Source organism: Geotrypetes seraphini, chromosome 8, assembly GCF_902459505.1.
Source record: "Geotrypetes seraphini chromosome 8, aGeoSer1.1, whole genome shotgun sequence".
Taxonomy (NCBI): domain Eukaryota; kingdom Metazoa; phylum Chordata; class Amphibia; order Gymnophiona; family Dermophiidae; genus Geotrypetes; species Geotrypetes seraphini.
In genome coordinates this window covers 41,855,167-41,880,634 of record NC_047091.1, presented here as the reverse complement: position 1 = coordinate 41,880,634, position 25,468 = coordinate 41,855,167, and the positions used below count along the sequence as shown (strand labels likewise).

The window sequence follows — 25,468 nt, the reverse complement described above, 5'->3', positions numbered from 1 at the left end:
ACCCCCCCATCTGTACGAAAAACATGATTTTTAGTAACAAGCCACACGTCACACATGAGTACCTAGGAAAAGGCAGCATCTTACATATTGCAGTGAGCAGTACATCAATACACCCATTGTAAAACTAAACAAGCCAGACCAGTACAGATCAATCCTACACCATCAATCCTAACAGAAAACCATGTCTTTTGAACACACAGAACACAGAAAACACCTTCGCCCAGTATGGAATATGTCATCACAAACTAACCCCTCCCCCTTTTACAAAACTGTAGTGTGGATTTTAGCCACAGTGGTAACAGCTCTGACGCTCAGAATTCTGAGCATCAGAGCTGCTACCACCACAGCTGGCGCTAAAAAACGCTCCACAGTTTTGTAAAAGGGGGGATAAAATAGAAATACATAGATAAAGGTTAAATTGAACCAGCAAGAAGCTGGACTCTGCATAAAATGCAACACCACAGAAACAGTGACATATGTCTCCTAAAGCAATAAATAAATAGAAAATTTTTGTTCTACCTTTGTCTTCTCTGGTTTCTGCTTTCCTCATCTTCTTGTTACTGTCTTCCTTCCTTCCACTGTCTGCCATCTCTCTGTCCCTCCCTATATGGCATCTTCTCTCCTTCTATGCCCCTTCCAGAAACTGTATGCCTCCCTCTTCCATCTCTCCTCTAGACCACCCCCCCCCCACACACACACTTTGGTCTGGCATCCATCATCTTCCCTCTGTTCCCTCATGGTCTGGCATCTTTCTTCTTTCATCTCTCTTTCCCTCCCTCCTGTGGTTTTTAGCATCTCTCTCTTCTCATTTCCTCCACTCATATCTGATGTCTCTGTCTCCTTCCCCGTTCTCTGGCATCTCTCTCTCTTCCCTTTCCTTCTCTGGTCTTCCTTCTTTATTTTCTACCTCCGTCTAAATTAAATTATTTCTTACTATGCTGTCCTTAGTTTCCCTCTTTTCACTATATCTACCCACAGCATGACACCCCTTTCCTTCACCCCTCCACTATCTCACTAACTCTATCTTCTTCCCCCACCCAGCATATGTCCTTTTTCTTTATCCCTCCTTCCATCCAGTATGTGTTCTCTTTCTCCACTTCCATTCAGCATTTGCTTTCCCTTCTCCCCACTTCCATCATCTGACCTCTTCTCTCTCCCCTTTCTACCCACTTCCATCATCTGACCTCTTCTCTCTCCCCTTTCTACCCACTTCCATCATCTGTCCCCTTCTCTCAATCTCTCCATCCACCACAGGCCCATCTTTCTCCCTTCCTCACCTTTCCGATTTTGGCAACAAGATCTGCAACACCCCCCCCCCCCCCCGGACAACAGGCCCGGTCCGACAAACCTCCCTGCCCTGTGGCCAGCAATGTCTAAACTGCCTTCTTACAGCAGCTGGAGCGTTGTAGTTGCATATGGCTGCCATAAAGGTCGTCTCTGATGCAGCTTCAACTCTCTAGCTCAGGAGTACCCACACTTTTTGGCTTGTGAGCTACTTTTAAAATGACCAAGTCAAAATGATCTATCAACAATAAAATTTTTTAAAAAACCACAAAGCACACTACGCATAGAAAATGTTAATTATCATTCCTATTCCGGGGTTTTTTCAAAGAGGTCAAAGCAGATGACTCTATGCACTGTCACCTCAGTAACAACCATACAAAAATAGACAAATATACCCCCTCCCTTTTTACTAAACCACGATAGCAGTTTTTATCGCAGGGAGCTGCACTGAATGCCCAGCGCTGCTCTCAACGCTCATAGGCTCCTTGCGCTAAAAACCTCTATTGCAGTTTAATAAAAGGGGACCATAGTGTAAAATATAGACTGCAGATATAAATTCAGACACATTTTGATCACTAAATTTAAAATAAAATCATTTTTCCTACCTTTGTTGTCTGGTGATTTCATGAGTCTCTGGTTACACTTTCTTCTTCTGACTGTGCATCCAATCTTTCTTCCCTTCTTTCAGCCTATATGCTTCCTCTCCTCCAGACCTCATTCCCTCCCCCAACTTTTTCTTCCTCTCTCCCTGCCCTTTCTTTCTCCCTGCCTCCCTTTCTTTTTTCTCTCTTCATGCCCCCTTTTTTTTTGTTTCCCTTCTGTCTCCCTGCCTGCCCCCTTTCTTTCTTTCTCCCTGCCCTCCACCAAGCCACTGCTGCCACCATCAGGGAACAGGCCCCAAAGCCGCCGCCGCGGCAGCCCCAAGCTCTCTCTGCTTCCCAGCGTTGGGCCGACCAGCATTTCTCTCCCCAACGTCAATTCTTCTGTCGGAGAGGAAGTTCCACCCAGCCAAGCAGCGATTTTCTGGTCCGAACTTCCTCTCCGACGGCTGCCTTAGGGGGGGTGTACAGCCGTCCAGATCTGGAAAATGGTCGATCGCCAAGGCAAAGTGAGTCTATCACGGAGCTCGGGAAGGGCTCTGCGATCAACTCACTTTGCCTTGGCGATCGACCATTTTCCGGACCTCGCCAGCTGTGCACCCCCCCTAAGGCTGCACCCGGGACGCACCGCCCCCGCCCCCCCCCTTGGTACGCCACTGAAACTAGTTTTTCTCTTTGCACTCACCTCTGCTAGATGAGTCAGTGAGCTACAAGCTTTAGTGGCAGATCCACCTTTCACAGTATTCCATCATGACAAGGTGGTCCTCCGTACTCATCCTAAATTCTTATCTAAAATGGTTTCAGAATTTCATCTTAATCAATCCATTGTACTTCCAGTGTTTTCTCCATAGCCTCAATCTCATCCTGGAGAAACAGCTCTTCATACTCTGGACTGTAAACGTGCTTTGGCTTTCTACTTGCAACGAACTTAACCTCACAGAACTTATTGTTCCAAATAAGTTGGGGCACCCTGTTTCCAAGCGAACTATCTCCAACTGGATGCTTGCATCTTTTTCTGCTCTGCTCAGGCTGATCTCCCTCTTCAGGGTCGAGTCATGGGCCATTGAGTTAGAGCTATGATAGCATCTGTAGCTTTCCTCAGATCGACTCCTATTGAGGAAATCTGCAAGGCTGCCACTTGGTCCTCGGTTCATACATTCACATAAGAACATAAGAACATAAGAAGTTGCCTCCGCTGAGGCAGACCAGAGGTCCATCTCGCCCAGCGGTCCGCTCCCGCGGCGGCCCATCAGGCCCATTGCCTGAGCAATGGTCCCAGACTATCCCTATAACCTACCGCTACTCTTATCTGTACCCTTCAATTCCTTTATCCTCTAGGAACCTATCCAAACCTTCTTTGAAGCCTTGTAACGTGCTCCGGCCTATCACAGCCTCCGGGAGCGCGTTCCATGTGTCCACCACCCTCTGGGTGAAAAAGAACTTTCTGGCATTTGTTTTAAACCTGTCTCCTTTTAATTTTTCCGAGTGCCCCCTTGTACTTGTGGTTCCCCGTAATCTGAAAAATCTGTCCCTGTCTACTTTTTCTATACCCTTCAGGATCTTGAAGGTTTCTATCATGTCTCCTCTAAGTCTCCGCTTTTCCAGGGAGAACAGCCCCAGCTTTTTCAGTCTGTCAGTATATGAGAGGTTTTCCATACCTCTTATCAGTTTAGTTGCTCTTCTCTGGACTCCCTCAAGTACCGCCATGTCCTTTTTGAGGTACGGCGACCAATATTGGACACAGTACTCCAGATGCGGTCGCACCATTGCACGATACAGTGGCAGGATGACCTCCTTTGTCCTGGTCGTGATACCCTTCTTAATGATACCCAACATTTTGTTTGCTTTTCTTGAGGCTGTGGCGCACTGTGCCGACGCCTTTAAAGACGTGTCCACCATCACTCCCAGGTCTCTTTCAAGGTTACTTACCCCTAGCAGTGATCCTCCCATTTTGTAGCTGAACATCGGGTTCTTTTTCCCTACATGCATGACCTTGCATTTCCCTACATTAAAGTTCATTTGCCATTTTTTGGCCCATTCTTCTAGCGTCGTTAGGTCCCTTTGCAGATCTTCGCAGTCTTCCATGGTTTCAACCCTGCGGTAGAGTTTGGTGTCATCCGCAAATTTAATAACTTCGCAACTTGTTCCCGCCTCCAGGTCATTAATAAATATATTGAACAGGAGCGGTCCCAGCACCGACCCCTGCGGAACTCCGCTCGTGACCCCATGCCAGTCTGAGTAATGGCCCTTCACTCCAACCCTCTGTTTCCTGTCTGCCAGCCAGTTTTTGATCCATCGGTGGACCTCCCCTTGCACCCCGTGTCTCCACAGTTTTTTAAGCAATCTTTCGTGCGGTACCTTGTCAAAGGCTTTTTGAAAGTCAAGGTAAATGATGTCAATGGATTCTCCTTTATCCACCTGTCTATTTACTCCCTCAAAGAAGTACAATAAGTTTGTGAGGCATGACCTACCCTTGCAGAAGCCGTGCTGGCTCGTCTTTAGCTGTCCATTGTTTTCTATGTGTTCACAGATACTGTCCTTAATCAGTGCTTCCATCATTTTTCCCGGGACCGAGGTCAAGCTCACCGGCCTGTAGTTCCCTGGGTCCCCCCTTGAACCCTTCTTGAAGATGGGCGTGACATTTGCAATTTTCCAATCCTCCGGGATCTCTCCAGTCTTTAAGGATAGGTTACATATTTGGCGAAGTGGCTCTGTTATTACGTTCCTTAGTTCCTTTAGTACCCTTGGGTGAATGCCGTCCGGACCTGGCGATTTGTCGCTCTTTAGTCTGTCTATCTGCCTGAGGACATCCTCTTGGCTTACCTCTAGTTGGACCAGCTTTTCATCCCGATCCCCATTTACGATGTCCTCCGGTTCCGGAATATTGGATGTATCCTCCCTCGTGAAGACTGACGTGAAGAACTTATTTAACCTGTCTGCTATCTCTTTTTCCTCTTTTACCACTCCTTTTTTGTCTCCATCATCCAATGGCCCCACTTCTTCCCTTGCCGGTTGCTTCCCCTTCACATATCTGAAGAACGATTTGAAGTTTGTTGCTTCCCCCGCCAGTCTCTCCTCATATTCCCTTTTAGCTTTTTTAACCACACGGTGACACTTCCTTTGGTGTTCTTTGTGTTCCATTTGGTTGTCCTTTGTTTGGTCCTTTTTCCATTTTTTGAACGATGTTTTCTTGTCACTTATCGCCTTTTTCACTGCAGTTGTTATCCACGCTGGGTTTTTTGTTCGGTTTTTTTTGCACCCCTTCCTGAATCTGGGGATGTACAGGTTCTGTGCCTCTTGCACCGTGCCCTTGAGTAGGGACCAGGCTTTTTCTACAGACTCCATCTTCCTTTCGCTACCATTGAGTTTCTTTCCCACCAGTTTCCTCATGCCATCATAATTCCCTTTTTTGAAGTTGAGTGCTGTCGCTGTGGATCTTTTCACCTTTGATGGTCCAATTTCCAGCTTGCACTGGATCATGTTGTGATCGCTGTTTCCTAGGGGTTCTAGCACCGCCACCTCCTTTGCAGGTCCCCCTAGCCCATTGAGGATTAGGTCGAGAGTTGCATCCCCCCGTGTTGGTTCCGTGACCAGCTGTTCCATGAAACAGTCCCTCGTGGTTTCCAGGAATTTGGTCTCCCTTGTGCAGTTTGAGTGTCCAATACTCCAGTCTATCCCAGGGTAGTTGAAGTCTCCCATCACCATCACGCTTCCGCTTTTGCATATCTGCCTCAGCTCAGCCTCCAGGTCCTGGTCGAGTGCTTCCGTTTGTCCAGGTGGGCGATAGTACAGGCCCAATTTTATGTCTGCTCCAGCTCCTCCAGGTAGCTTAATCCATAGTGATTCCAAGTCGTCCGCCCTTACTGTTGTTTCTATCCTGGTTGAAGGTATGGAGTCCTTTATATAAAGCGCTATTCCTCCACCCTTCTTGTGTGTCCTGTCCCTCCTGTAGAGTTTGTACCCTGGTATGGCCACATCCCATTTGTTGTCGTCAGTCCACCACGTTTCTGTGACTCCTATTATGTCCAGGTCCTTTGTATTGGCTATGACTTCTAGTTCTCCCATTTTGGCTCTTAGGCTCCTAGCATTAGTGTATAGGCAATTTAAGTCCTGGTTGTTTGCCTTTTCCGCTGGTTTTCCTCGTGGTTTGGCGCCCCTGCCAACCTCCTCATGGGTTGCCAGCCCCGGAGCTTTGTTGTGTTCATCCCCATCTTGCGGTGTGTATATGTTGTCCTCAGCCTGCTCCCCCATGTTTGGATGACCCTCTGGCTCCTGTTGCTCTCTCTTAATTCTGCTTGCTAGGTTCGTTTGTGCATTGGCTCCCTGCATTGCATCCATGTATCCTTTTCCCAAAAGTTCCCTCTCAGTCCCGAGCCCTCTTTTACAAATTTCTGGTTCAGTATCCTTGTTTGATACTTTGGTCCGATGTGTCGAGGTCAGGTCGACTGTCGGCTTTCCCCTTCTCCTCAGTTTAAAGCCAAGTCTATGCTGCTCTGGACGTTGCGTGCCAGCAACCTCGTCCCAACCGTGCTCAGGTGCAGTCCGTCCCTCCTGTAGAGCTTGTTCTTCCCCCAGAAAGTTGTCCAGTTCCGTACAAATTGGAAACCCTCCTCTTCGCACCATCTCCTCAGCCAACCGTTTACTGCTTGCAGCTCGGTCTGTCTCTTAGCATCTGCCCTCGGTACTGGCAGGATCTCCGAGAAGGCTATCCTCCTTGTCCTCAGCTTCAGTTTCCTCCCCAGGATCCTGAACTGCTCAGTTAGTGTAGTTCTGTTGTAGCTCCTCCTGCTGATGTCGTTGGTTCCAACGTGGATTATCACCGCTGTCTCCTCTGTTTCAGCTCCGTCCAGGATTCTCTCTATTCTGTCAATGACGTCCTTCGTTCTCGCCCCCGGGAGACATGTCACTAGTCGGTCCTCTCTCCCTCCTGCTATGTGACTGTCCACTTCTCTCAGGATTGAGTCTCCCACTACAATTGCAGACTTCCCCTTCCTTGGTTGTCTCTCTGGTCTCAGGTCCGTGTCGCGATCCGTTAGAATTTCCTCTGGGTTCGGTTGGGTCACTATCTCCTCTGTCTGTCCAGCTCCTCCGCAAGGTCCTACTCTCATGGCGTCTGGTGGATTCTGTCCAATTGTTGGTTCCATTCCGATGTGCTGTTTGTCCTGAGCCGCCACCATCCTGCAGGCCTCCTCGATGAATTTCTCGAGCTCTCTTACTTGCTCCGTGACGTGACTCTCTCCGGTGGTATCCTCCGTTGTCCAGCATGGTTCCTCTAAGGTGCACAGTCCTTCCAGCTCCTGGACCTTGGCCTGCAGTCTCCCGACCTCCTTCCTCAGGCTATCCAGTTCCTGACATCGACCGCATATGTACGCCTGCCTCCCGGAGAGGAGGTAGTCATACATATGACACTCGATGCAGTACACTGGGTAGCTCCGCTGGGTTCCTGCAGCCTCCATTTCTTTTTCCCTGCTCCTTTGGTTCCTCGGTGTGTATGAGTGGTGTCCGGCGTGCAGCTAGCTGAAAGGGTAGAGAGAGAAGAGAGTAATGAGTGAGAAAAAAGATTTTTGCTGCTGCTGCTGTCTGGGCTCCTTCTCAAGGCTCCTTCGCAAAGGCGCTGGCTCCCTTCTTCTTATAGGGGGAGCCCGGGCCCGATGTAACCTCTGACGCGGGTGGGGGTGGGCGGAGCTAACTCTCGCCGCGACCCCGGTCTAACAGCCTGCTCTGGCTGTTTCCTTCTGCCTTCCCCTCTGCCTCTCCGCTCCTGCAATACAAAAGAAAAAAAACAGAAACGCTGCCGGGTTTACCTCGTGCCCTGGCTCCCTTCTTCTTATAGGGGGAGCCCGGGCCCGATGTAACCTCTGACGCGGGTGGGGGTGGGCGGAGCTAACTCTCGCCGCGACCCCGGTCTAACAGCCTGCTCTGGCTGTTTCCTTCTGCCTTCCCCTCTGCCTCTCCGCTCCTGCAATACAAAAGAAAAAAAACAGAAACGCTGCCGGGTTTACCTCGTGCCCTGGCTCCCTTCTTCTTATAGGGGGAGCCCGGGCCCGATGTAACCTCTGACGCGGGTGGGGGTGGGCGGAGCTAACTCTCGCCGCGACCCCGGTCTAACAGCCTGCTCTGGCTGTTTCCTTCTGCCTTCCCCTCTGCCTCTCCGCTCCTGCAATACAAAAGAAAAAAAACAGAAACGCTGCTCTCATTATTGTCTGGATGCTTTCTCCATACGGGATGGCCATTTTGCCCAGGCAGTTTTACATTTATTCTCCTAATTTGCCAACACTCTCACTATCCCATTCTGGTTAGCTTGGAGGTCATCCACATGTTGAGAATATGCTACCTGCTTGTCCTGGGATAAAGCACAGTTACTTACCGTAACAGTTGTTATCCAGGGACAGCAAGCAGATATTCTCAAAACCCACCCACCTCCCCTGGTTGGCTTCTTAGCTAGCTATCTGAACTGAGGTACCTCAGAGGAGACGTGCGAACTATGTTCGGCGGCAAGGCACTCGCCCACTTTCTGAAAGTTTTTCAAATAAGTCTGCTTGCAAGGCTGTACGCTTCGGGGCTCCGTGGATGATATCACCTACATGTTGAGAATATCTGCCTGCTGTCCCTGGATAACAACTGTTACGGTAAGTAACTGTGCTTTATGTTATGTGATCAGATTTAAGGAGATGGGGGATATGTTCTGCAAATGTGTTCTCACTCCTCTCCTGGAAGTGCATGTAACCAATTAGGTTTTCAGGATTACCACAAATAATATGCATAAGATAGATCTGCATACAATAGGTCTCCAATATATATGAAAACATCTCATACATATTCATTGTGGAAACCCTGAAAACCTGACTGGCTAGGTGATCCTCAGGGGATGGGGGATGGAGTTGAGAAGCACTGCTTGTACTAATAGAAGATGTGCTACAAAAGTATCAGAATGGCAATAACTGTGATTCATTAGCATACAGTGTTATAATATTAGCTGCTCTCCTCAAATTATATCAGCTTGCATAGAGAAATTGCTGATTCCAAGCGTTCACAGAGAAAATTGCCGATTCCCAGCACTTTGCTCTCCGTGTTTTGCCTCTCCTTCAGGAACAGGCCAGGTCTCCCACCATGTTATTCACAATTTCACCATATTCACGATGGTTTTTAATAGAAAACAGTGAATAACATATAAAAAAGTTATTCGCGGTTTTTCAGTATTTGCGGTTCTGTTAATCCCCTATCACAGCGAATACGGAGGGAGAAGTGTATAACAGTTTTCTTTTCAAGAACTATCACTAGCTCCTAGTACAGGAGGCAAAAAATACTAACAGAATTCAAGAAAATATGGAAAAGGTTGGCCTGCTGGAAGGAGCTTAGCCAGGGATGGCCTGATGTGGGTTATGTCTTATCCTACTTTGGCATACCTTAAATCAGTGTATCGCAAACTGTGTGCCTCCTGAGATTTCTGGTGTGCTGTGACACACTGGCGAGGAGAAGAGTCATCCACGCCGGCTGCCTGCCTACGTTCTGTGCATCTTATGACAAGATGTATTCACTGCCCTATTTCCTGCAGTCTCATTTCATGATCTCTTGCTTTTCCTCTGAAAATACTCTTGAGAACTATTTATATCTTTGAGGTATTTAGATTTCTCTAGTATTATCCCTTTCCTCCTTTCTAGGGTCTACATAGACCTCATCTTAAAAGGTTATGATGCAGATGTGGTAATCTTCCTCTGGAATGTCTGTCATCTGTTTTCACCCTGAGATGTGATGCCAGAATTGGATACAATATTGAGGTTTCACCAATTACTTCACCTTGCATTCAAAACTCTTGTCCCTAGCCAGTTTAGAACCCTGTAAACCTATGCCTTGCAAACTTTCTCGAGCCGCGGCACACTAAAGGTAGTGGCCGCAGCTCAAGGCACCCAGAAGTGCGCCAATGTTGCCGTGCACATGCCTGATGTCATCACGTCAACCTCCGCGCATGCGCGAAGGCCCTTCAGATGGGCCCTGAGACACCAGTGGGGGGGAGGGGTGCAGGCAGAGAAAAGGGCTTCGAGAGGCACGTCCGTGGCACACCTGAAATCTCAGGAGGCACACAGTTTGCGATACACTGCTCTAAACCTTTCTTCACCACCTGCATTTCTGCACCCCATGGCTCTGCTCTGTTCCACATCAAATTTTACATGCCAAATTTCTGCCCACTTCTGCAGATCTTAGCATTGTCTGGAAAAAGGAGACCTTCCCTAAGAGCTCCACCTTGCAGTCTGTTCCTTCTAAATTTGGCAGCTGAACTCAAGCTTTTCTACTTATGCAAAACACTCCATTGTTTTCCTCTCATATCTTTCTTCTTACTTCAAGCCTCCAAAGCACATATCCCCAAATTCTGTATATGACACCTTACATTGTGCATGCAAATTGATGCACACAGCTGATTTGCACGCACAATTTAATTGTTTAATAAGCCTGATTGGCACCAATAATTGGCATTAATTAAAAGTTATACACACTATCAACTTGATAAGTATATTCTGTAAAGTGTTGTGCAGCAGTTCTAGTGCATGAATCTGAAAAGGGGGCATGGCCAGGGGAGAATCATGGGTGGATCATGGGCGTTTGTTAGGGTTACCATATGTCTAGGAAAACCCAGACACTTCCTCTTTTTAGAAAACTGTCTGGACGGTTTTTTTAAAATGGGAGAGTCTGTCCGGGTTTAGCCTGCTCTCCCGACTCCCTCACCTACGTCTTCCCTGGCTGCTGCATTGAATCTTCGGGCAGTTAGCAGCAACAACGAGGAGAGCCTGCTGCTGCCGGTTTGCCCTGGAAGCCGCTTCTCTGCAGTGACTTCCTGTTCCTGCGTAGCTGGACCTACAGGAAAGGCGACTTCTGGGTCAAGCCGGCGCTGGCTGCCCGAAGTTTCAATGCAGTGCCCAGGGAGGAAGTAGGTAGGGGAGTCGGGGGAGTTTGGGAGAAGGGGGTTGCTATTAAGGATTGGGGCTTTTGACAGGAGCAGGATTGTTGATTCTGGGGCAGTTGGGGCCTGGATCATGGGAGTTGGGTATGTGATTGAGGGGGTCAGGGTCTAGATAGGGGTGTCGGGACTTTGACTCAAGGTCAGGGCTTGGATTGGGGCCTGAGACTGATTTGAGGGCATTTGTAGTTTGTGCGGGAGATGGACTTGAACTTGGTACACTACCACAGCCAGATGTCATTGTCACAGTTAGCGTCAGGGTTGCATTACATGATTGCAGGATGAATGAGTTGCAGGATGAATGAGTAAGGGTAGATATGTAACACACACTGCACTGCACGCACTGCACTGCACTTTCTGCCTTGTGTGGTAAATGCAGTGCAAATGCAGGGCAGCCACGGAGAAGGTAGATGGGGGACTCGGGAGCTGTAGAGAGAGGTCATTCCCTGGCAGCAGGAGTGATGTAGACGCTGCCTGGGAGCTGGGGATCATATAGGGAGAGATTCTCATTAAGTCTTCCTGGTGCAGGCTCTGTTGTTGGATGAGGGTGCAGTTGGGTGAAGAGGGAGAGAGAGGCAGATGCTTGAATGGGGTTGGGGGGATTGATAAAGATGGTGGATCCAGGGAGGGGGGAGAGTTGTAGTACCATGGAGAGGGGCAGGGGAGAGATTGGTCCTGGGATGGGGTACAGGAGAAAGGATAAAGAAAGACAGGGGTAGAATATGGGGATAGGGATAGGAGAATGACTTTGGAGGCAAGGGAAGGAAGGAAAGATAGAGATGGAGCTGGGACTGATAGGGTGATGAGATGAAGTGGAATGTGGATGGGGGCTAAAAGGGTACAGAGGATGGGAAAGGGAACTAAAGAAATGAGTGAAAGAGGGGAGGGGAGGGCAGGGTTGGGATGGGACCGAGGGGAGGTAGGAGCAGGGCATGGTGGGGCAGAGTGTGGGAGGAGCCAGGGGCGGGGTCATGTGACCTCTTTTTTTCTTCACAAATATGGCAACATTTGCTTCATTGAATTTATGTGCAGTTAAGGAGTATGCCTGATAAAGTACAAGTTAGGTGCAGGGATTTAGGCCTGATTTTCCATGGCCTATAAAGGGTGTCTAGAAATTGTGACATGTACTAACACTTGGTGCGATTCTATAAAATATACATATCGTTTATAGAATTACACTAATTGTTGTTCTAGTCAGCCCTGATTTTTTGGGCGCCAGATTCTATAAATGAAAGTGAAAATTCAGCGCCAATAAAATTCTATAAAGGGCACAATGGGATGAGCACTCTTTATAGAATAGCGTTGAGCATCAAATTCGCTGTTCAACTTTGGGTGTGAGGAATTGCACCTGCTGAAACTTGGAGTAAATCCTGGCCTGCAAACTGGGCATGGATCCCAGCTATTCTGTGACACTGTGTACATCTTTAGTGAACAACCTTGATCTGCCCATGTCCCCCCCCCCCCCCAACGGCCACGCTCCCTTATGATTTGCATTCGATTCAGTTTAGGCTCCTATTATTACAGAATAGTACATAGCCAGATCAGCGCCCAAAACATAATTTTTTAAATCCTTCGAGCCCATTAACTAATTATTTGGGGTACCAATATTTGGACAATCTTTATAGAATCTGGGGGAAAATATCAGCACATAGGATCATTTGGTTCATCCAATCTGCTTAATGTGTCTGCTCATAGGTACAAGCCCTGTGGGTGCTGATGGTGTTTGAGCGCTCCCCAAACTGAGCAAACACTTGACTGTGTCCAGATAAGGGTAATTGCCATTTGGTTTAGCACCCCCCAATCATTTTGGAAAGTTGGCTGCTATGTTCCTCCCTGCCACAACGGTCCTGTACATGTTTGAATTCTATCATGGTACATGTCTTTCATCAGATAATCTCTGGACTGCTTCAACATATCCCCAATATTATGGATGATGAATATGCATGAGATAAACTGCATGTGCTACCTCCATTCCATGCAAATCTATTTTATCCATATTCATTGTGGATATCCTGAAAATCTGATTGGCTGGGTGTGTCCTGAGGACTGGGTTGAGAACCCCTGCTCTAGAGTGGAAGCATGAGATAACTAATCCAACCTTCTTCCCCTCTTTGAAATTTAGTTACGGCAAAGACTTTCTTAAATTCAGAGATTGAAAAATTAGAGTGGAGATGGGCTTCGTTTACTTCATTGTTACATTTTTTTTTCTTCTCTCTAGGGATAATGGTGAGGGGGGAACACCAAAGGACCTCCAGGTGGAGATTCCTGCCACAGGAGGAGCTCTTGCAGACGACAGAAACATTATCCACAGCTCAGATGATGAGATCTCGCCCACCAACAGCCCTATGCCCTGCTCTGGCAGCCCTTCGCTTATGTACTCAGGGGTGTCCTACTCAGGGCAGCCTGCTATTGCTAGCCATGGCCATCTCCTTGGAACCAATGTCCAGCAAAGACAGGACTTTCTGCACCATCCGGCATTTCAGGACACCATCCTGGGATCACTGACATCCAGCCTGGTGGATTTAGGATCCTGAATCTAGTAGACACTGCAGATTTTGGAACAGCTCCCTATTTAGCCAGAAAAATGCTAAGGTTGGGGGCACATACTATAAGTCCCTTACCCCCACAAAAGACAAATCGCTCCTTTCTATCCTATTGTGCTGATGAAACAGTTAATATGCTTAATATGGACACTTGCCTAGCTTGGTTTACTTCCTTTCAGTAGCAAATTTTTTATAAATCAGATTTTCTCCAGAGTAAACATAAAACAGAAACAAAAGTTCCCCTAAAACTGCTGTTGTGCTGTTGTCAATTCTAGGTTTAGACTAGATACTAAAATCTTAATTCTTAAGAGACAGCTCTCAGTTTCCAATACACTTTTCATATCATCTTTCCTGCTGGTGTCCCATAATCTGAGGATTATATTAGCACCCTTTACTCATCTCATCTGCCCACTGTAAATCCAAGTAAACTCCAAAGCAACTGAAGGTATTAAATTTTCAAGAACATAACATAATAACAACATAATAATGGATTTCTATACCACATAACTCTTAGTTCAATGCGGTTTACAAAAGATTACGCTATGAGTAAATACAGAGATAATATAATACACAAAGAATTAGCTAGCCAAAAATTTGGAAAAAAGAAAAGTTTTCAAAAGTTTTCTATAATGTTTATAGGATGTTGATCTGGTCAATAATACTGATGATATAAGACTTACCTCTGAAATAAGGAAGGTTGAAGAATGAGTTTAGGGGAGAAAATGACAATGCCCAAAGATATACAAACTATGAATATGAAATATGCAGCTGAAGAGAGATTTCAGGGAAGACATTTAAAAAGAGATGTGACTACAACAGTCCATGATTATTTTTAATTCCAAACAATATGTAAAACTATTAGAAAATAGTAGGGATAAGTCATGAAACCTATTAGTAAGAACAATGAGGGAATGATATAAGACCACCATCACCCGAGTAGTGATTAGTATACAATTATCAACATCACCATATGACATCATTTCAGCTTCAATAACCAAATGCTTTATGCCCATATTTTGTCCTTTCATCAGTTGAATGATTACAAAAAGTTTTACATCAGAATCACTCCTAGAAACATGGAAGACTGGTATTATCAGACCAAACATCAAAGACCCCAAGTAATCTGCAACCAATAGTACCAATTATCATCCTAGAGCTAACCTTATGCTAAAACCTTCCGCCCAATATGTGGTGGCAGGCAAAAAAGTAAACAAGATGCTAGGAATTATTAGAAAAGGAATGTTAAACAAGACTAAGAATCACGCCAGGGTGTGACCTCACCTTGAGTATTGTGTTCAATTCTGGTTGCCTTTTATCTAAAAAAAATATGGTGGAACTAGAAAAGGTTCAAAGAAGAGCGACCAAGATGATAAAGGAAATGGAACTCCTCTATAAGCAAAGACTAAACCACTCAGAACTTCACGGTCCTGCGGTATATAAACTGTTATTATTAAAAAAAAGGTTAGGGCTCTTCAGCTTGGAAAAGAGACGGCTGAGGGGAGATATGGTTGAAATCTACCTAAGTGGTGTAGAATGGGTACAAGTGGATTGATTTTTTACTCCATCAAAAATTATAAAGAATAGGAGACACTTGATGAAGTTGCAGGGAAATACTTTTAAAAGCAATAGGAGGAAATATTTTTTTCACTCGGAGAATAATTAAGTTCTGGAATGTATTATATGGAATGTTACTACTGTTCGGTTTTTACCATGTACTTGTGACCTGGATTGGCCACCGTGAAGATGGGATACTGGGCTAGATGGACAATTGGTTTGACCCAGTAAGGTCTTAAGACTAAAAGGCATGTTGATAGTTTGAGGAATCTAGAAAATATGGATATTATAAGAAACAATAAAGATACGCAGAGAAAAGTCTCCACAAAATGTTTTGGTTGGAAGTATAAAGCAGCAGACAAAATGTGTGGACAGATTAGTTCAAATTTTTTATTGACATTTATCAACAATAAGGGCTCCTTTAACGAAGCCGTGTAGGCGGCTTTAGCACGCGTGACTTTTAATCACGCGCTAACTCCTGCGCTAGCCGAAAAACTACTGCCTGCTCAAGAGGAGGCGGTAGCGGCTGGCACGGCTGGCAGTATAGTGCACGCTATTACACGCATTAAACTGCTAACGCGCCTTCGTTTCTAGTGCATGCTGCAGATTAACGTGCGCTAACCCCCGCATTTCACAGAAAAACTAACGCCAGCTCAATGGAGGCATTAGTGTCTAGCGCGTACAGCATTGCAGCGCGTGCTAAAACCGCTAGCGCAGCTTAGTAAAAGAAGCCCTTAATGTCACCCATACACAAAAGCTGACCAACATACCAAATGTCTTTATCCTGTCAGCCCAACTAACCATAGCGTCATAAATTCTAATCTCTGAATTATACTAAGCGGAAACAAGTTTAGAAACTGGCTACATCAAACACAATCTATCCCACCAAAAATCGGAATACCTGCAGCACTGCCTATAGACACTCAGGCCAGGATTTTCAAAAACCCTCATTACAGAGTGATGGTCTGCTACCGCAGCCATTTTGAAACCGAATCTAAAAACCTGAGACATTCTTAAAAAAATTGCACATGCAAATAAGATCAGCGGACAGCAGCGAAGATTTCCTACATTTCCATGTGCCCATCAGTGATGGGCACATGCGCAGAAAAACACCTTAAAAACACACACACAAAAAGCCCACACTCTCCATCTGTACTACTGGACGAATGGAAGGGCGAGGCAGGGAGAAGCAACATCAACTTTTTTCAATTGCGCATAAAACATGCATTTCTCTCCAAAAAGCTACTATGGGGTCCTTTTATCAAGCCGCACTATCGCGGTTGGCACGTTGGACATTTCATCACGTGCTAATCCCCGCGGCCGGCTAAAAAACTAATGCCTGCTCAATGCAGGCGTTAGTGGCTAGTGTGGCAGGTGGTTTAATGCGCGGTATTACGCGCGTTAAACCCCTACCGCAGCTCGATAAAAGGACCTCTATAATTCAGGTGAATCTTGTAATTTGTTTTAATGTAAAATTTAATCAAGACCCACAGCCAGAAACACACAAGACAAGGGTATCATACACAAGCTCAAGAATAAACGTTGGCTTTTAACAAGCATGCATGAAACATGCCTGTCTCTCTCAAAAACTCAAAAGAAGCGTGACTCCGACACCTGGAGCAACTCATCCGGAGTGCCACAAGGGTCACCGCTTTCCCCACTGCTTTTCAATATCTACATGTCCTCATTAGATGTGAAACTAACCCAACTAGGAATAAAACTATTCAGCTACGCAGATGACTTTATGATCATCATCCCATTCGCCAACTCCATCTCGGAAACCATTCCCAAGGCATCCGATGCCATAAATGAGATGGAACAATGGATGACAGATTTCAAGCTCAAGCTCAACCCAGAGAAAACAAAATTCTTCGTTGCCTCCCCTCACCCACTTGACAATAAAACCCCACTATGCATCAATAAACTCAACTACCCTATTCAGCCCACCATGAAAATACTAGGTGTTATTCTAGACCAGTGTTTTTCAACCTTTTTTGGGCAAAGGCACACTTGTTTCATGAAAAAAATCACGAGGCACACCACCATTAGAAAATGTTAAAAAATTTGTGCCTATATTGACTATATATAAAGTAATTCTCTTGAATAGGAATCAAATAAACACAAAGAAAGTATTTTATAATTACTTTATTATGAAATATTAAGTAAACAGAATAGTGAAAAATTATAAAATACTTTATTCAGTGCGAAACCTGGGCCTGTTTGGCTGAACACAAAGCTGATATTCTGGCTGGAATCGAAGAAAGACACACATAAGAACATAAGAACATAAGCAGTGCCTCCGCCGGGTCAGACCATAGGTCCATCCCGCCCAGCAGTCCGCTCCAGTGGCGGCCCAAACAGGTCACGGCCTGTCTGAGTCACCAGAAGGGGCCCCCTTGCCACCTTGGTTTCCCATTGAGTCCTATCTTCCCATCGAAGTCCTAACCCTCCGGTCTTGCACATGCACGACCTGGTTGGATTTCTATACTTATTACCTGGTTAGCTTTCTATACCTGTGTTACATCCCAGAACCTCTCTCAGTATCCCACGATCCCCCTATCCCTCAGGAATCCATCCAATCCCTGTTTGAATCCTTGTACCGTACTCTGCCTGATCACTTCCTCCGGTAGCGCATTCCAAGTGTCCACAACCCTTTGGGTGAAAAAAAACTTCCTTGCATTTGTTCTGAACCTATCTCCCTTCAGTTTCTCCGAATGCCCCCTCGTGCCTGTTGACCCCTTCAGCCTGAAGAATCTGTCCCTATCCACCTTCTCTATGCCCCTCATGATCTTGAAGGTCTCTATCATATCTCCCCTGAGCCTCCTTTTTTCCAGAGAGAAGAGCCCCAGCCTATCCAACCTCTCGGCGTATGGGCAGTGTTCCAGCCCTCTTACCAGTTTGGTTGCTCTCCTTTGGACTCTCTCAAGTACCGCCATGTCCTTCTTGAGGTACGGCGACCAATATTGAATGCAGTATTCCAGATGTGGACGCACCATCGCTCGATACAATGGCATGATGACTTCCCGCGTCCTGGTTGTTATGCCCCTCTTTATGATGCCCAGCATCCTGTTGGCTTTTTTCGAGGCTGCTGTGCAGATGGCTGTGCAGATGGCTTCAGTGATGCATCCACCAGCACACCCAAGTCTCTCTCAAGACTGCTGTCTCCCAACAATGCCCCCCCCAATTTGTAGTTGAACAACGGGTTCTTTTTCCCTATATGCATAACCTTGCATTTTTCCACGTTAAAGCGCATTTGCCATTTGTTTGCCCAGTCTTCCAGCTTGTCCAGGTCCCTTTGCAGGTCCTCACACTCCTCCCTGGACCTAACTCTGCCGCACAGTTTGGTATCGTCTGCAAATTTTATAACCTCGCACTTTGCCTCCTTTTCCAGGTCATTGATAAATATGTTGAAGAGTAACGGCCCCAGCACCGATCCCTGTGGCACACCGCTCGTGACTCCCCGCCAGTCAGAGTATTGTCCCTTTACTCCGACCCTCTGCAGTCTACCCGAGAACCAGTGCTCGATCCATCTGTGCACATCCCCTCCCACCCCGTGGTTCCACAGCTTCCTAAGCAGCCTTTTTCATGTGGCACCTTGTCAAAAGCTTTTTGAAAATCAAGGTAAATGATGTCTATAGGTTCCCCATTGTCCACCCGACTGCTTATTCAATCAAAGAAGTACAGAAGGTTCGTTAAGCATGACCTTCCCTTACAGAATCCATGCTGGCTTTTTCTCAGTAGGCCATATCTCTCGATGTGCTCGCAAATACCGTCCTTGATCATAGCTTCCACCATATTCCCTATAATTGAAGTCAGGCTCACCGGCCTGTAGTTCCCGGGGTCACCCCTCGATCCCTTCTTGAAGATAGGTGTGACATTCGCCAATTTCCAGTCCTCTGGTACCTCTCCAGTTTTCAAGGATAGGTTGCAAACATGCTGGATTGTGCCCGCTATTTCTTGTCTTAGTTCTTTCAGAACCCTTGGGTGGATCCCGTCCGAGCCCAGCGATTTGCCGCATTTTAACCTGTCTATCTGCTTGAGGACATCCTCCTTACTTACCTCTATGTGTTCTAATTTTTCTGCCTGTTCCCCACTCATGAGCTCCTCTGAGTCCGGTATATTAGATGTGTCTTCTCTCGTAAAAACCGACGAGAAGAACGTGTTCAACCTCTCAGCTACCTCTTTATCCTCCTTAATCACTCCCTTCCTATCCCCATCGTCCAACGGCCCCACCTCCTCTCTCGCTGGTCGCTTCCCCTTTACGTAACTGAAGAATGCCTTGAAGTTTTTCGCCTCCCTGGCCAGCCCCTCTTCGTATTTCCCTTTTGCTTTTCTAACCTCTCGGTGGCATTCCTTTTGGCATTTCCTGTGCGCCTGGTGATTTTCCTCCGTTGGGTCCTTTTTCCATCTCCGGAAGGACACTTTCTTGTCGTTTATTGCCCTCTTTACTTCTGTTGAGATCCAAACCGGGTCCTTTGACCGCTTGTTCTTGCCGCCTTTCCTGAAACTTGGGACATACATTCTTTGTGCTTCCTGCAGGGTGTCCCTGAATAGGGTCCAGGCGCTTCCTACAGTCTCCATCCTAAGGATGTTTTTGAGCTTCCTCCCCACCATTTCCCTCATAGCAACATAGTTCCCTTTCCTGAAGTTGAGCGCAGTTGTTGCGGTCCTCCTTACTGTGGGTGTCCCCCTTTCTAATGTGAATCGGATCGCGTTGTGGTCACTGTTGCCTAGTGGTCCTCCCACTTCTACCCCTCTTGCAGGCCCCCCCTAATCCGTTTAGGATGAGGTCAAGAGTAGCACTCCCTCGCTTCGGTTCCCTGACTAGTTGCTCCATGAAGCAGTCCCTCACAGCTTCTACAAATCCTGTTTCCCTAGTGCAGTTGGAGTGACCCGTACTCCAGTCAATCCCCGGGTAGTTGAAGTCCCCCATCACTGTTACACTTCCAGTCCTGCATTCTTGTCTCAGTTCAGCTTCCAAGTCATGTTCGATTTCCTCCGGTGTACCAGGTGGGCGATAGTACAGCCCCAGTTTTGTGCCTGCACCCTTGTTTCCCGGCAATTTGACCCATAGCGATTCTAGCCCCTCTGCCTTCTTTGCCATATCCATCCCGACCGAGTAGATAGAGTCCTTTATATATAGTGCTATGCCTCCCCCCTTCTTGTGGGTCCTGTCCCTCCTGTAGAGCTTGTACCCCGGCAGCGCCACATCCCATTGATTCTCCTCTGTCCACCATGTTTCTGTAATTCCAATTATATCCAGGTCTTCCCCCTTGGCTACGACCTCTAGTTCACCCATCTTGGCCATGAGGCTTCTTGCATTTGCGTATAAGCACCGCAGGTCCCGTCGTTTTTCCTCCACCTCCGTATTTACCTGGGCCGCCTCCCCTTGAATTTCGGGCAGTTCTCCTGTTCCCTGTGCTTCTGCTTTGCCCTCAGCCTTTACCCTTGTAGCTTTCGGTTTCCCCACATTTCCGCCACCCCACTCCCCCGCTTTTCCTCTGGGTTTTCTAGCCCTACCGGCCCCCTCCTGGGCTATCATCCCTTGAGCCTCTGTTTGATCCCCCTCGCCTTGTGGCACCCCTATATTGCCCTCAGTTTTCGCCCTCGTGCCACCCAGTCCCCCTGTGTCTCCAAGCCCCTTAGTCTCCTCCCAGCAAGCTCCCTTTACCTGGTGTTTCCCTCGCTGTCTGATCATAAGATTCACCGGTCTCTCTACTTCCTCCTTGCAGTCAGCCCGTTCAGCATCTGTTCTGAATACTGTTGTCCGAAGCGTCAACATCAGATCAGCTGTCGGCTTTCCCCCTCTCCTCAGTTTAAAGCCCTCTCGATCTCCTTCCTCACATTGGCTGCCAGTAGTCTAGTTCCCGCTGTGCTCAAGTGCAGGCCGTCTCCCCGGTAGAGCTTGCTCTTTCCCCAGAAGGACGTCCAGTTCCTCACAAAGTGGAAGCCCTCCTCCTGGCACCATCTCCTCAACCATGCATTCACAGCCTGGAGGTCTGCCTGCCTCTTTGCATCTGCTCTCGGTACAGGCAGGATCTCTGAGAATGCTATCCTCCGGGTACTCCGCATCAGCTTTCGTCCCAGGGCCCACGTAGCTCTTCGTCAACAGCTCTCAGTCTCTCTCTGTATTTGGTTTTTATAGCATACAAAAATAGACAAATATACCCTCCATCCTTTTTATTAAACCACAATAGCAGTTTTTAGTGCAGGGAGCTGCGCTGAATGCCCAGCGCTGCTCTTGACGCTCATAGGCTCCCTGCGCTAAAAACCACTATTGCGGTTTAGTAAAAGGTGACCATATTGTAAAATATAGACAGCAGATATAAATTCAGAACTGTGCATAGTAAGTGAAGGGAAGTTTTCATCTCTGGGAATTTACCCAGTTAACTATTAAGTTATTTGGGCAAATTCCTTTGAAAACTGTGGTAATACTGCCTCCACTTTGCTAAATTTAAAATAAAATCATTTTTCCTACCTTGTCTGGTGATTTCTGGTTGCACTTTCTTCTTCTGACTGTGCATCCAATCTTTCTTCCCTTCTATCAGCCTGTATGCTTTCTCTCCTCCACACCTCATTCCCTCCCCCAACTTTTTCTTCCTCTCTCCCTGACCTTTCTTTCTTTTTTTCTGTTTCTCTTCTTTCCTTCTGTTTCCCTGCCTGCCCCCTTTCTTTCTTTCTCCCTGCCGTTCCCCAAGCCACTGCCACTGCCGCTGCCATCGGGGAACAGGACCCACCAATGGATAACAGGCCCCAAAGCTGACGCCGACGCATGCTCTCCCTGACGTCAATTCTGCAATCGGAGAGGAAGTTCCGCCCAGCCAGGCAGCGATTGGCTGGCCCGAACTTCCTCTCCGACTGCAGAATTGACGTCGGGGAGAAGAAGACTTATCGGCTCGATAGATTAGATCGCCAAGACAAAGTGAGTCCTGGGTGATTGACTCACTTTGCCTTGGCGAGCTACTGGCGCCCCTGCCTCGGGCCCCCTGTCAGCTCCGGGCCCCTGAATGCAGGACTGGTAGTACTGCCCTGATGGCGGCCCTGCGGCACACCAGGCAACATCTCGCGGCACACTAGTGTGCCGCGGAACAGCGGTTGAAAAACACTGTTCTAGACCAATGCCTAACAATGAAGGAACAAGTGGATTCCCTATTCAGAAAAGGTTTCCTTACTCTCTGGAAACTCTGAACCATTAAATCATACTTCGATACGTCAACATTCAGAATCCTAGTGCAATCCCTCATACTGAGTCAGCTTGACTACTGCAACATCGCCTATCTAGCAATCTCACAAAAGAATATGAGACGTCTCCAAATAATGCAAAATGCTGCGGTCAGACTTATCTTCGGGCTGAAGAAATTCGACCACATGACACCCTACTATCGGCAGCTGCACTGGCTACCAATGGAAGCCCGAGTAAGGTTTAAATTTGCCTGCCTCTGCTTCAAAGTACTATACGGCTTGACCCCCAAGTACATAATGGACCTTTTCGCATTTTCTAATAACAAACTCAAGAGAAACACACACCCAAAACTCATTTCCCCTCCAGTTAGAGGCTGCAAATTGAAAAAACACCACGAACACCTTCTCTCTCACCAAGCAGTCCTATGGGGCAAAGACCTAGACCAACTGCTTTCGCCCACTACATACGGGGAATTCAGGAAACGCCTAAAAACATACCTGTTCCAGAAATACCTAAACAATTGACCCGCTCTCCCTCTCCCTCCCCCCTCCCTATTCCACCTGAACTTACAGCACTGTTATAAATATAATCTGTTATCTTCATCTTATTGTAACTTTACATTGCTATTTATTCCCAACAGGTCCTGTTGGACATTACCTACTAAAATGTACATATTACATTTTCGCTCAGCAAATTGTATTTCTATACTATTGCCTCCTGAGGTCTCTGATCTCTGTATTTCCTCTGAATATCTACTTATTGTATTTCGCTGAATGTCCAGCACTCTTGATTGTAAACCGCCTAGAAGTCGCAAGATTGTGGCGGTATAGTAGAATAAAGTTATTATTATTATTATTATTATTACCCTCCACTAAAAATATATAGATACATATTTTTTTTTCATTAGCCAGTCAAAACACAAGTGCTGGCACTGTAACGGCAGCCCCAGACCAGTCGCTGCTTTTTGTCGCCAAAAGCTGATGCCGCTCTTCAAAAATGCCTCAGCGATTTTTAAAAATCCACCGGAGGGCTCATTTCAATGTTAAAGAGCTCATTTGCATGCCATTGTCAGAGACTGCTAGAAACCTTGCTAAAGACAGAGATAATCCGTTTTGATAATCCGCTGCTAAAATGCGTGCAGGCTAAACTGCCGGAAAACAGTTTAGCGATGGTGTTAAAGTTTTGAGAATCTTACTGTAAGAAAAAAGCACTATCCACATAGCCTGCATCATTAGCAAACTGCCTAAAAGAAACTGGGACACCAAAACCTGCACCAACTGCAACCGTCAAGGGCTCAGCTCTGACAAAATATCTGACAAAAAAGATAAAATGGTTGGAACTGCTAATTCAGAATGAATACATTATATTTAAGATAGGCATTACATTTTAAGGAGGTTCATATTTATCACTGGTTGCAAACATTGCATGTTTTTTATGATGAAATATGGTTTCATTCAAAACCCCCCTGTACAAACAGAATCCATGACTATTTATCGTGATCTGCAAATGGTGACCTCTGTCCATAAAAACAAATTCTGGATAGAAAGTCCAAACCTCGTGGACATTGTCTCTAGTTGAGAAAGCAAGACCTGTGTAACTCTGATAGAGATGTCCAGAAATTCTCAGCAAATATCCATCTGAAAAAAAACCCCCACATCCATTCTCAGATCTTGCCTTCCCCCAATTGCCTTTTTATTCCTTCCTCTTACACGCTTCTGTCCATTCAAGGCTCTTTTTGACTTCTTCAACACCACAGTTGTCCTTTCCCTTGAAGAAACTTCTTCCTTCAAACTGAGGTCTCACTATAGTCTCTAACTTCTGCTTTCTTAGTAAAGCACCAATTCTTGTACCATTTCTCCACTAATAATATTCGTGACTACTTTTCAACCAGACTTCCTCAAAAAATGTGAAGGGCAGCTCTGTAACCAGGTGTCTGTGTTTACATGCCACTTGCAAATGTAAATGTACGGAATATCAGGAGTTTCGTAAGTGACAGCAAAGTGGCTAAGTTCTGTTCTGTAAGGATGTGCTTAAGTGGCATAGCACATAAATCTCAGGGCTCATTGTCATGGGTAGAGCAAGGGAAAGACATAGGTGGTGGTGCTACTTACAAAATAGAGTAAGTTATACACACCCTTGCTGCATTTAGGCAACAGCAGTTATACCAGGTCTATGGCTGGTGTAACTGGAGGCACCTAATTTTAGTGCCCTTCTACTAAAATGTATTACATTTTGAGCTTTATACACTATGACACATATTTTGAATGCATTTTAAAACCCTGTTAAGCAGTTAGCTTAGCAAGGTTTAAAAAAAGGTTCAGTTTTCTAAAATAAATGTCTATAAGCCGCTATTAAGATGGACTTGGGAAAATCCATTGCTTATTTCTGGGATAAGCAGCATAAAATCTCTTTTGAGATCTTGCCAGGTACTTTTGCCCTGGATTTTCCACTGTTGGAAACAGGATACTGGGCTTGATGAACTTTGAGTCTATCCCAGTATGGCAACGTTTATGTTAATAAGGGGCATCCCGTTATTTTTATTGCAGGACATTCATAAATTTTCAGAGTAACATGCAGTATCTGTTCCAGGTTAGCACAGATGCATTTAGCACCTCTGATTTAGGAGACAATATGTGGTCCTGGGCTAATTCTGCATTAGCTAGTTAGCATGCAGTAAGTACAGTATAAAGCGTTGGCTAGCTAACACTTCCATACCCACTCTTTGCCAATATCACACCCCATGACAGAAAAATTTGATAATGTCCAGAAACAGGCAAACTGCCACAAAACTCCTTAAAGTGATTGTACAGTAGCCTGTTTCCTCATGTTAGCCACACATTATATATGTCACCTAAAAAATCAGTGCTGACTAATGCAACGCTAAGCGCAATTCTATAAAAGTTATGTACAGAATCACACTTACTGCTGTTAGCCATCCCAACATTTAAACTCACCCTTATTCCAGGGTTTTCTTGGCCTAAATGCCTGTACCTAGGTTGTGGCACAATGGTGCCCAAATCAAAAACATGCACCTAACTAAAAAAACACACCCACGATCCGCCTCTAACCATGCCTACTTTTAACTATGTGCTTTGCATAAGGTGCATAATACTTTATGCTATGCACCAACCAAGTTGTGCATCTAACTTTCAATTAACATCAATTAACAGGTGTTAATTGCTAATTATCAGTTCCAATTATAGACTAGATTCACTAAGCAAACCGATCGTGTACCGATCGGTTTGCGAGCCCTTAACGACCAGTTTTCCATCCGGCCCGATTCACTAAAGCCTGTAGTGATCCTCCCATGCAAATTAGTAAAACCCCATGCAAAATAGTCAAGCAATTGATT

General features: G+C 46.2%; 1 protein-coding gene across 1 annotated transcript in view; it reads left to right on the top strand.

Moving 5' to 3' along the window:
* LOC117365594 (homeobox protein six1b-like) overlaps window positions 1–14,911 on the top strand; it is a 35,387-nt gene extending 20,476 nt beyond the window's left edge. Inside the window, exon 3 of the mRNA XM_033956135.1 lies at window positions 13,055–14,911. Within this exon, the coding sequence (XP_033812026.1) occupies window positions 13,055–13,370 (316 nt within the window). The 3' untranslated portion in view covers window positions 13,371–14,911. The remainder of the gene's footprint in view (window positions 1–13,054) is intronic.
* The last annotated feature ends 10,557 nt before the right edge of the window (window positions 14,912–25,468 follow it).